Consider the following 12338-nt stretch of genomic DNA (forward strand, 5'->3'; position numbering starts at 1 on the left):
CTGATGATGGATGAATCCACACTGGAAAATTTCTGGGCGAGTGAGATACCAGGCCCATGGGACCAGTGGGATGCTGACAAGAGTGATTGACAAGATGCACCAAGACATGTAAGGTGGGTGGGGGAAAGGAGAAGAAATGGGAGTAAGTGGAAGGAGAGGAGTTATGGTCAAAGAGAGATGCTTGCGTTTTCCATGTCAGAAGTAAGATGGTTCCGAGTGACATGGCCAGAATATGGCCAGGGGAAGCGTGAGGACTGCAGTGCAGTGGAAGTGATGGTCCCTGGAGATGAGGCAGACAAGGAACTAAGAAGGCAGGGTGGTGATGGGTCACAGATAATTTGTTGCCCACTTTTGAAAGTGAAAGGAGGCCTTATTAATTTACAATCCACACAGGAATGACCGGCAGGAGACTGGACTTTTGCGAGCAAACTGAAATGTAGAGTCGTCCTAATGCTTAGCCACTTGGGCTGATGGCGGGCCTCAGGATGGAGAAGAAAAATCAGTGCCCTAGTATGATGTCATTAGGGACCGATGGGACTTGCAGGCCGTTGAGGGTAGAGTGGGGGAGCGTGGCATGGCCCATGCCAAGAAACTCACTGAGTGGGGGCTTTACAAGAGGTGGGGAAGCCTGGGTGGGAAGCTTTCCTGGGGAGGGTGAAGAACACAGACCCCACCTCCAGACCTGGTGGGCGGTTTTAAGCTCCAGGATGAGATTTGCTTAACCTTGTACGCAAGTCACACTTTTTGGGGACTTGCCCAAGCATTTTTTCTTTTTGTTTTTCATTTTTTTTTCTTTTAGTCTCATAACTTTCTTGAGAGTTATCTCTTGTGCTTCCTGTTTTCAGAAAGTGAAACCAATGCAGAGTGTGATTTAGGTGACTGACCCAAGGCAAATTGAGGAAAGCCCTGAAGTAGGGTTGCCAGATAAGATATAGGAGGACGCTGAGTTAAATTCGAATTTCAGATGAGCAACGAATATTTTTTTTAGTGTAAGTATGTCCCAAATATTGCATGGGACATACTTACACTAAAAAAAAAAGTATTGTTTATTTGAAGTTCAAATTTCGGCAAACTTGTTTGTTTGTTGTTGTTTTTATTTTGCTAAATCTGGCAATCCAGCAGTAAGGGGAGTGAGTGGGTCTGAGTGGCTATATGCATCAGAGAGCCTTGTTATTGGCTCAGGAGGCTGGGAGGGCAGGGCTGAGCAAGGCTGAGAGAAGCATGTCCGTTAGAGGAGGGAGGACGTTGAGGGGAAGGGGCTCGAAACTGGCCGAGGCAGCCTGTGATCAGAAGGACCAATGGGCTAAGTAAGAAGCCCTTTCTGCTCATGACTGCGGACACATGCCCAAGATCAGATAGAACCTCAGAGCCCATAAAGGATGCTCACAACTACTTGTTTTAATTGGATTCTCTCAGCCCTGGGAAGTAGGCACAGCATAGATCCCTATGTCCAAAGCACTGACAAGGAAGATGAGGTTCAGGGAGTTTTCGTTCAGGTTCTGGAGTCAGGGCCCACAAAGGAAGGGGCCTTAGGGAAAGGCACTAGCTCACACGGGGTGGGTGGGGCAAGCCCTAACACCCACCCAGCAGGCCCCGGGGAGCACAGTGTTTTCCTCCCAGTAAGGGGGCAGCTGGGGCACAGTGGAAAGGGGATCGGCCTGAGAGGGCCATCACTGGGGAGGAAGGGAGAGGCAGGGAGAAGAAAAATAACCAAAGCTCAGGATCCACTAGTAAATGATTAGCCTTCACCAGAACACAGAAACTGTGGACCGTTATTATAAAATAATGAAATGAAATAAAATACAGCAAAAATAAAATACAAGAAAGCAACATAAAATAATGAAACTAAAAGGGATAAAGGCAACAAACCCTCTGGTAAAGGTCCAAGAGAGCTGAAATTCCTACAGGCCCAGGCATGAGGTAGACTCAAGGGCAAAACCTTTGGCTACAGACTGGGGAGCTCAGGGCAGCAGGGCACAGTGGTGTCAGGTGGCCAGGGCTGCACGTCTCATTCTACTCACTCCCTCAGTGACCTTATGGCATCTCTTATCTCTTTGGGCCTCACTTTCTGCTGACGGGCTCAGGGAGAACATCAAGCTAGTTTCCAATTGTTAGGAGACATGGAGTACTGCTCCCACATGCTGGGGTCAGTGCATTCACTCGCCAACATGAATTGATGCCCTACTGTGTGCCGGGCAGTATGCCGTGTGCTGGGCAAAGTCCCTGTCTACATCCTGGTGTGTGTGTGTGCGGGGCTGGAGGCAGGGGAGACCCACAATAAATAAGTGAACAAATAAATGAGTAGGGAGGCAACATTTGAGTTGAAGCCTGAATGATCTGTGCAGCCAGGTAAATATTTGGGGCTGAATGGTCCAGGCAGTGGAGATGGCTAGTGCAAATACCCCAAGGGGCAAACAAGCTGAGGGTCATAGAAGAGTAAGAAGAAGGCCAGTGGCCAGAAAGAGAGTGCAGGAAATGAGAGAGAGGGCAGATTTTGCAGCGCTTGTGGACAGGATCAGGGCTCTGGGCTTTTTCCGAGTGTGGTGGAAGCTATCGGAGAATTTTGAACAGTAGTGTAATAGCAGCTGATAGATGTTTTAAATAGTGGCTTAAGAAATACATGTTACATGAGGAGGGAGGGTAAGCTGGGACGAAGTGAGAGAGTGGCATGGACATATATACACTACCAAATGTAAAATCGATAGCTAGTGGACAGCAGCTGCATCCCACAGGGAGATCAGCTCGGTGCTTTGTGACCACCTAGAGGGGTGGGTTAGGGAGGGTGGGAGGGAGATGCAAGAGGGAGGGCATATGGGGATATATGTATACATATGACTCATTCACTTTTTTATACAGCAGAAACTAACACAACATGGTAAAGCAACTATACTCCAATAAAGATGTCTAAAAAAAAAAAAAGAAATACATGTTGAGGACATTGTGCTAAGTGAAATAAGCCACGCTCGGGAGGACAGATGCTACATGCTATCACTTATATGAGGCAGCTAACATAGATTCATCGAAGCAGAGAATAGAAGGATGGTTGCCAGGGGCTGGGAGGAGGTATTGGTTAAAGGGTACAAAGTTTCAGGTATACAAGATATGTCGTAGAGATCTACTGCACAGCTTAGTGGCTATAGTTAACAATATTGCATTGTTCACTCAAAAATTTGCTAAGAGGGTACACCTTAGCAGAGGGTAGAAGGCTCTTTTATTTAAATTTATTTATTTTTGGCTGCGTTGGTTGTTTGTTGCTGCATGTGGGCTTTCTTTAGTGCGGCGAGCAGGGGCTACTCATCGTTGCAGTGCGTGAGCTTCTCATTGCAGTGGCTTCTCTTGTTGCGGAGCCCGGGCTCTAGGTGCGTAGGCTTCAGTAGTTGTGGCTTGCAGGCTCTAGAGCACAGGTTCAGTAGTTGTGGCGCACGGGCCTAGTTGCTCTGCGGCATGTGGGATCTTCCCGGACCACGGCTCAAACCTGTGTCCCTGGGGTTGGCAGGCAGATTCTTAACCACTGCGCCACCAGGGAAGTCCCTAAGTGTTCTTATCACAAAAAAAAGAAAAAAGAAAAAGAAAGAAATACGTATCATGTATTTCTGGTTATATCATGACCAGGTACACCAGGTATGTATACCAGTGTATGTTTTTTATGAATGAAACAAAAGTATCACAAAACAATATTTTGTGCAATGTTTTTGATAACAACAAAAGGTAATCAAATAATTAGGATGTGATGAGTTGTAAGTATTTATTACCTGTGTTTTATTATGTTATTTAATTGTAATATTAAACAATTTAATTTTTAGTAATGACTGTGGTTTTTTTTTTTTTTTTTTTTTTTGCTGTACGCGGGCCTCTCACTGCTGTGGCCTCTTCCATTGCGGAGCACAGGCTCCGGACGCGCAGGCTCAGCGGCCATGGCCCATGGGCCCAGCCGCTCTGTGGCATGTGGGATCCTCCCAGACCGGGGCACGAACCAGTGTCCCCTGCATGGGCAGGCGGACTCTCAACCACTGCGCCACCAGGGAAGCCTGTAATGACGTGTTTAACAACTGACTGACAGAATCCCTAAACATGGAGCAGTTGGCTCTGGTGAGCCGGTGTAAGCTGGTCTCTGCACACCGCCGCCTAGGAGCCTTCTGGGCTCTGACAGTCTGAAGGTCCAAGGTTAGAAGGAGCTAGGAGCCCGCTGAGGCCACTCAAGGTGGGCACTGAGCCCACCCCCGACTCCTCAACCCCACGAGGAATCTTGGCCTGAATCACAGTCTCTGGAAGGAGAGAGAGGAAGGAGTGCAGGAGAGAAGGACTCCAACCAGGCAGGCAAGTGGCAGGAAAGGCTGGCGGCATCAGTGTTATTGTGGGAGCTGTTTTTCTCTGTCTTATCAATGGCAGAGACCAGGGAGAACAATACCTCTGACTAATATCACTTCATGAGCCAACAGGAAAACCCCCCAAGTGTGGGTCAGATGAGTTGGCTGATCTGGGTGGGCCTAGAATCCTTTCCCAGCCCTGAACTCTCAGGGTCTGCCTGCTTCTGCTTTCCGTATCCCAGTGTGCTGATTACACACGCTGACTCCTCTCAGCCTCTTGTTTTTTTGAAATGGAGTGAACCGCCAGGTCCTGAAGACTTGGGAAGGTGTAGCTGCCTGTCCGTTGCTGTGCAGACCATGGCAGAGCAAGGCCAGACTTCTTGCTCCTTGGCTCCGTGTGTCCTGCATGAACACCACCCGTTCTCCCTGTTGGCCTCACTTTGGGAGCCGTGTAGGCACTGAGAATATCACCTCCCTTCAGCGGATTTGGAAACGGAGATCAGGGAGGTCAGGGAGGTCAGGGAGCCTGCCACAGTGTCAGGAGAACTAACGGCGCACACGTTTGGCAAAATAAAAAAGTCTGAAATTAAGTGTTGCGGAGAGTGTGGACCCATAGGACCTCTTCTGCTGGAAAACATTTAGCAATATCATGTAAAGGTGAACGCTGACGGATCCTGCAATGCAGCAAATGCACACACACCAGAGATACTCTTGCAAAGGTGGGTCAGGAAGAGTCCCGCCTGCACTGTTGCAAGAGCCGTCAACAGGAGAATGGCTGAGTAAACTGTACTGTAGTCACACAATGGAATAGAGTACAGCCATCTGAATGAATGGGTGACAGTGGCATTCCTCAATACCATTTAGCGGTACTATATTAGGCAAAATAAGCAAGTCACAGAGATTTCAAACAGTGTGATATTCTTTAAATAAAGTTAAACAATAAATCAAATATATTTAGAATATATATACATATACGAGACAAAACTCTATAAATAGGAAATCAAGGGAATTATTCTACACGCTGATTATCTCTGATTGGGGGAGCCTGGGGGATTGGCTAAGGGTCGACCTCATAGGTAGATAGAAGATATTGTCAAGGTCCAGGTTTTCCTCTGACCAGCTTGTTCATAGGGACTTACTATATTAATAAACAAACAATTAAATAAAAAATAATATTATGGAGTGGGGATTATGGTTAACACCCTCTGTGTACGCAGGCTGAGGAAGAAGGGGAAGGCTGGCGCTGGAAATCAGAAGACATGGCTGCTGCCACCACATAGTTTTTCAGGCGGACAACTCAAAAATCACAGACGCAGAAGCCAGGTGATTTTCCTCTTCTAGGTGGCAGTTTTCCTATGGGTAAAATGAGGTTTGGGGACCAGATCATCTTTGAGCCCCTCTCTTAGTTGAGCTAGAGCAGGCTCTGTTGCTGTAACAAATAATCCCCCACCCACACCTCCTTCTCAGAGGCTGAACACCAGAAGGTTTGTTTCTAGCCCCCAACACAGTCTGAGAGGTCCTCCTCGTCAGCTGTCCTGTGATGTGGTTACAGGGATCTGGCCTCTTCTCTCCTGGAATCTTTCACTTCCCACCAGCAGAATGGGAGAGAGAAAATATGGAGAACCCTCACCGACACTTGCTGCCTCACCAGAGACATGCTGTTTCTTCTCACCTTCCTGTCACCGAGAACAAGTCCCGTGGCCCCAGCCCAACTGCAAGGGAGGCTGGGAAAAGGAGGGAGGGCATGGATGCGCAGGGAACAGTGACTTTCCCTGCCAGAGCCCCCCGAGTTTCTGCAATCCTCTGAGCCTCTGAGACGTTCCAGGCCAGATTTGACAGTCTCCTGTCTCTGAGTCTACAAACCACAAAGGCTTTCTGAGTTTATTCGTTCACTCCTTAAGTAAACAGTGGGGCTGCTCTGATCCAGCACTGGGTCAGGCAAAGGAGCTCGTCAGTGGCGGTGCTGTGAGGAAGGGGGTGAGAAGGAAGGACTGACCTTCTCACGGTATTATGATGTCATAATACCATGCAAACACTGATAGTCAAGAATAAAACAGAAAACATCTAGTGGGTGTGTGTGAGGGTGGAGGTGGGGGTCGTGGTTACAAAAGGCTTCTTGGAGAAAGTCATTTTTTCGACAGAGTCTTGAAGGGTAAGAGGAGTCTGCTGGGAAGGCTGAAAGAGGGGCTATTCCTGGTAAGGGAACAGCATGTGCAAAGGCACGGAGGTGAGGAAGGCCTTGCAAGAGTGGGGAAAGGTCAGTGGTTTCATTTGGTCAGAGGGCAGGGCACACGTGTGGTGTAGGGGTTGGAAGGTGGGTTGAAACTACAATTAAGGTAGAAAGGTGATCGGGAGTCAGCGGTCAAAAGGGCCTTGAATGTCGTGCCCAGTGAGTGTTTGGACCTTATCCACTGGGCAACCATGGCAAGATTCTAAGGAGACAAGGAAGGTCAAAGGCCACTGGAGGGGCCATTTCAAACCCTCCCAAAGTCTCCATTAGCCAGTTTCCCTTCCATTCTTTGATGTGGACAAGACTTTTCCCAAGACAATGTACAGAGCTCTGCACACTCAACTCTGGGTGAGTGTCTTAACCCCCATCTTCCAACCAGAGGCCCCACAAGCCTAAATACATACAAATCAAAGAGCCACTCCCCCTTGTGCCCCACAAAAGGACACGCTCACATTTCAATCACTGGTCCTGAATGACCAGGCATCTTCCTTCTAGCCCTGAAGGCCTGGGATCTCTCCACGGGGTTGGGGTGGCTAACAGACTATTGGTAAAATGTACACGGCTTGTTTTTTAAAGAAAAGTGGATGTGGAATTGGAAGGAGAGGAGGAAAGTCGCTGCTGCCATGGTCCCTATGTGAGGAAGGCCCCATCTCTGCCCCACCACTTTTCTGAAGGCCGCTCCTTGGGGAGCAAGGAGTCTGCTAGACCTGCCCCTATGACTTCCAGGCATTGGTGGCGGTGCAGGGGCGTCTGCCAGCTTGCCCCAGGCTGAGAACCCTAGGCGTCCGATATCCAAGCCGGTACTCCTCACGCCCACTTCAATGAACCGAGCCTTGAAACTGAGCAAGCACTCCCTGAGGCCTTCTAGGGGCCAGGGCTGTCAGGTGCCCAGTGCTTTCCTGTGTCTTGGGATTCAAGCAACCATGGAAAGACGTCACACACGAGGAAACTGCCGCGGAGGGTATTCAACTTGCCACTGTCACACAGCGAGGAAGGGGGCAGACTCCAAAGGCCCAGGGACTGTGCGCTGCTCTGAACCTATATGCAGTGGCCGGCTGAGTTCAAGGTGCATGGCTCTCCCCACCTTGTGTGGTTCTCCTCTGGTCAAGAGTCTGTGAGTGGGGCCTGGAGTGGTCAGGCTGTCTCTCTGGTTTTCCCTTTGGAGCACTGCACAACGATATCTGGGGTTGGTAGTTGCCAAAATCTAAGTTAGCACTTACTTAGTCCTATGCCCTGACAACGAGGGGGCTGCACCCACGGGAAGAAGGGGTACCGCAAGCCCACTGGGGTTGAGGGTAGCCTCTTTCTAATTCTGCACAAAGTCCTCATATAGGTCAGAGAGTTCTTTGGGAGGGTGGATATAAGGGATGGCAAATCGTTTTCATCTTCTGGGCCAACGGCACCCTTAGTGGCAACGCAGAGCGCTGTGTGGAGGTGGAGTCTGGCATCCCGTCTGGGAAGGAGTTCTGCGCTCAGTGATTTCTCTCCCGGTTTGGGGGATGGGGCAGTGGCGTGTGCAGGGAGAGTATTTGCCATTTTGCTATCACTGCTGTAAACTGACACCTTCTGTGTCAACACACAGCCCAAGGGAGCCCAGGGCTCAGCCCTGGCCCAGAGGAGAGGCAAACGTCAGCCTTCCCAGTACGTATCTGCGGTTTTAATTCCTGACGCACTGGCATGCAGGCAGGTTCAAGAGGGTTAGGGGTTCCTCTGCATTACAAATCACAACGAGATGTTTTCTAGTGAAATGAGCAGCAAAAATGTGCACAGGATTGTGAAGTCCCGTCTTCTTCTACTCGTCTTTGCCGGCCTTTCAAGCCCAAATTGAAGGCTGATTCCCCCCACCCCACGAAGACCCCTGCTTGCTCTTCTTTCCAAAGTTTCTCCTGCTCTGAGCTCAGAGATCTTGGTCTGAAACTCCACCAAACACCTATCAAACTGTTGCCTGGGCAACTTCAGCTACAGACACTTCCCTACATATTCCCTCCTCCTCCAACCACCAGTCCAGGAAAGTTGAATATTGCTCTTACTGAAATTATTAATACCACACTTCCTTCCCGCATGATGGCTTATTCCCAGCTAGCAAGGCACCTTCCTGTTTGCATCCTCATTTGACCCCATCAGTCACTAACTGAGAAAACTGAGGTTTATAGAGAGGGCCGAGACTTGCCCAAAGCCACCCGCCCAGGTTGCTTTTCTCCAAATCCTGTCTTCTCTCCATTGTCCCATTCTGGAGACCACAGGGTGGATGGAGTCCTCAGAAAGGGCAGGGGACAGGGATCCAAACCTCACCTGAGAGTTCCCTCCTACCTGTGGTTCTGAGGATAATGTATAGGCCAGAGCGGCCATACAGGAGACTGCCAGACCAGGGCCAAGGAAGGGAGAGCTAGATGTAGATTGGATTAGGAGCAGGTGGCTTAGACATCAGGCTTCCTGGGTGACCCTGGGCCACTCCCTTTCTTTCTCTGGGCCATGGTGTGTCCTCCTCTGTAACGTGAAGGCTTGAGATAGGACCTCTGACATTTTGAAAGCAAGGCTTCTTAATGTGTACATGATGGGGAGTGGGGAGGCACAGAGTTTGGGCCTGGACCAGTCTTCTTATCCTGGGACCCAGGCCTCTGATACCCACCTGGTCACCCTCACCCATCACCTCCCATCCCACGGGATGTGCTGTCTCAGGGACCTGAGGGGTTGGTGAGGGGCCCAATCAGCTGCTATCCAGGCAAACTGCCTGTCAGTTGCTCAAATTTATTGATCACTAACTGGATACAGAGCCCATGTGTCGAGCAGGTGTGCTGTGGGCAAGGGGAGGGGGAAAAGTACAAAAGCAAAGAAGCCATTCAGGCTTCAATGGGGAGCATAATTTGGCCATCTCTCCATCCAACCATTGACCTAGCAAACATTTTTAGATCATCTGCTATCTATGTACCAGGCCCTGCGTAGGAACTATGGGGCGGGGATAAGGTGAGTTTGGGGTGGAAAGACCAGTGGTCACCAGGTAGGACAAGCAACCTCACAGCATCAAATCACTCTTAAGGACAGGGAACCCCAGACCAGGTGTCAGACTCATAGTCTCAGGCTGAGAACCATGGCAGAAGGGTTTTGTGTGGCTAGCACTTTGGTTCTCCACATGCCCCATCACTACCTGTCTATTGCCTTATACCTAGTGGTACCTGCTTGGGCCCTAAAGCAATTTGAATTTGCAAACCATACTAGGGAAAAATACCACCACTTCAACATAACAGGACTACCCTCATCCAGAAGGAGAGTGGGGGCCAAAGACAGAGAGTTCTGGGCTGGTGCTGGGAGCCTTGGGGTCTCCTCTGGGCTCCCCAACTTCCTGTGCAATTGGAAAATGTCCCCTCTCTGACCAACAATTTTCTCTGTGAAATTTAGGCAAAGTCTAGATCAGTGGTTCCAAATCCTATCCAGCCCCCCACCTTGGAACCTTAAAGATAGTATTGGAGTTCCAGAGATGACCCCAAATGTTTCCAAAAGTAAATGGTTATAACATTTATTCCTAACAAGTGTGTACCTTCTCTTTAAACAAATAGGTTTAAAATATAAAGAGTACTGTAGAGATGTGTCTCGGATGAATAAAAATATTAAGATATGATTGGTGTGTGTGCTATCATTTGTCCTAATAATCACAAATTGTTGGATAGACAAGATCTTTGAAAACCTGATCAAATGAGACAGAAGACAACCCAAGGGGTACTTGCTCGGTGACATGGTTGGAAAGGGTAGCACTTGGTCATCGTTGAAGTCCTTTCAGGTCCAAGCATCCACAGATGTGTGCCGATGCCAGTCGTGGGAGAAATCCTCATGGCGGGGATGGCAGAGAGCTGACGCTTATGGAATATCTTCTGATTACTAAACTCAAACTGGTAAGCTCACAAACATGCCCAGAGGTAGGACAGTGACCCTCCGCATCTTACAGAAGAGGAAACAGGTTTATTCGCAGAGGTCAGGCGCCACGCCAAGGCCACTCATCTGGAAGGTAGCCGAGCACTTGAACGCCAGGGGGAATGGCTCCAGGGCCAGGTTTGAGGTTGGAGAGGCGACTCCGGCCCCCACCGGGCGCCTCGCCGCTAGGTCCCTGGCGCTGGCGCAGTGCAGGTGCCCGAAGACTACCCCAGTCTGAGAGGGTGAAGTCCCCCTGGAACTTCGGGGTGTGTTGGGCGCAGGCGGAGGCTGGGGCGGGGGCTTTCCTCAGGCATACTTGGACTAGCTGGGCCGTCCTGGGGCCGTGAGTGGCAGTCGTCTTCCCCAGATCCCCCAGACCCATCTAGGGTCCTGGCGACCCACAGAAACACCGGGGCGGCCTGGGGCCGGGGGTCCGGGCTGAGGAAAAGGGCGAGAAGTGAGGCGGACCCAGAGCAGAAATAGGAGAAGAGAGAGGGGGAGGGGGAACGAGGGAAGGGGGCGGGGAGTCCTTCCTGGGACAGGAACCCAGGCCCCCCTTGGCTGAGCCGACCTGCAAAGCGATTCTGCAGATGGAAGGAATTAAGTGGGAGGGGGAGGGTCCTTCGATGATAGCACGGAGAGGGAGGGAGATATATGTGTGTGTGTGTGTGTGTGTGTGTGTGTGCGCGCGCGCGCGCGCGTGTGTCTCTGGGCCTGAGAGGGGAAGGAGAGGGAGACACATCAGACTAGACGAAAGTAGAAAAGATGAGAGGCAGAGACAGAGACAGAGTCGGAGACAGATCCATAGAGAAAGACGACGAAACCGACAGACAGATGATGGACACAGGAGATGTTAGTCTGAGAGAAAGGATAGAGTATGTGGAAGGTAGGAAAATAGGGGAAAAAACAGTGAAAATGAAATAATTGGAAAGGATTTGTAAAGAAAGAGACAGAAGAGAGCTGAGAGCAAGGCGAGACGGGATTGATCAGGCCCGGGCAGCACTGAGCTCCCGTAGGGTGGGGGAGCTAGGTTGGCCGCACGGAGGGGGCGGGGCCTGCTAGGGGGCCGCCCATGGGCGGGCCCGAACCGTGCTACATATGTAGATGAGCTCTCTTTCCCCGTCCACCCCGCCCCCATCACTCTATATTCAATGAGACAGCCAATAGAGAGCGAGAACGGCTCCAGGAGGGGCGGGGCCTCGGAGAACCCCACCCCGGGAGCGGCCGCTGAAGGGGTCAGAATTGAGGCAGATAGCGGTTCGTGGGGCGGGGCGGGCGGATCGGAGGGGGCGGGCCCAAAAGTTTCCTGCCCAACTTTCGCAGCCTCCTTCCTCCGCCCGCGCGCTCTGCGGCTGCAGTTGGGGGGAGGCGGCGGCGGCGGCGGCTGTGGGCTGAGCGCGGGGTGCAGGCGATCGCCGTCGGGGCTCGGGCGGCGGCAGTGGGCGCAGGCTCCCCGGTGCCCGCCCCTCCGCTCCGGGGGGGCGCGAGCGGGCGGCCGGGGGGGGGGCCGGCACCGTCGCCGCAAAATGAGCCTGCTGTCGGCCATCGACACGAGCGCCGCCTCGGTGTACCAGCCGGCCCAGCTGCTCAACTGGGTCTACCTGTCGCTGCAGGACACGCACCAGGCGAGCGCCTTCGATGCCTTCCGGCCCGAGCCGCCCGCCGGCGCCGCGCCCCCAGAGCTGGCCTTCGGCAAGGGCCGCCCAGAGCAGCTGGGCTCGCCCCTGCACTCCAGCTATCTCAACAGCTTCTTCCAGCTGCAGCGCGGAGAGGTGGGTGCCCCTGCGCGCCCCCGCCCTCAGTCGACCGTGCCGGGCCTTTTCGTATCTGCCCGGCTCTTCCTGGCTTGGCCCAGGCCCGGCTCCGTATTGCCCGGCCCTGCTTGGCTTGGCTTC

At 51.6% G+C, this 12338-nt stretch overlaps 1 protein-coding gene across 1 annotated transcript in view; it reads left to right on the forward strand.

Annotated features, from left to right (window-relative positions):
* Window positions 1-11774: 11774 nt before the first annotated feature.
* Window positions 11775-12338, forward strand: part of ZCCHC24 (zinc finger CCHC-type containing 24) — a 59491-nt gene continuing 58927 nt past the window's right edge. The window contains exon 1 of the mRNA XM_065894532.1: window positions 11775-12215. Within this exon, the coding sequence (XP_065750604.1) occupies window positions 11970-12215 (246 nt within the window). The 5' untranslated portion in view covers window positions 11775-11969. The remainder of the gene's footprint in view (window positions 12216-12338) is intronic.

Source organism: Phocoena phocoena, chromosome 16, assembly GCF_963924675.1.
Source record: "Phocoena phocoena chromosome 16, mPhoPho1.1, whole genome shotgun sequence".
NCBI classification, from domain to species: domain Eukaryota; kingdom Metazoa; phylum Chordata; class Mammalia; order Artiodactyla; family Phocoenidae; genus Phocoena; species Phocoena phocoena.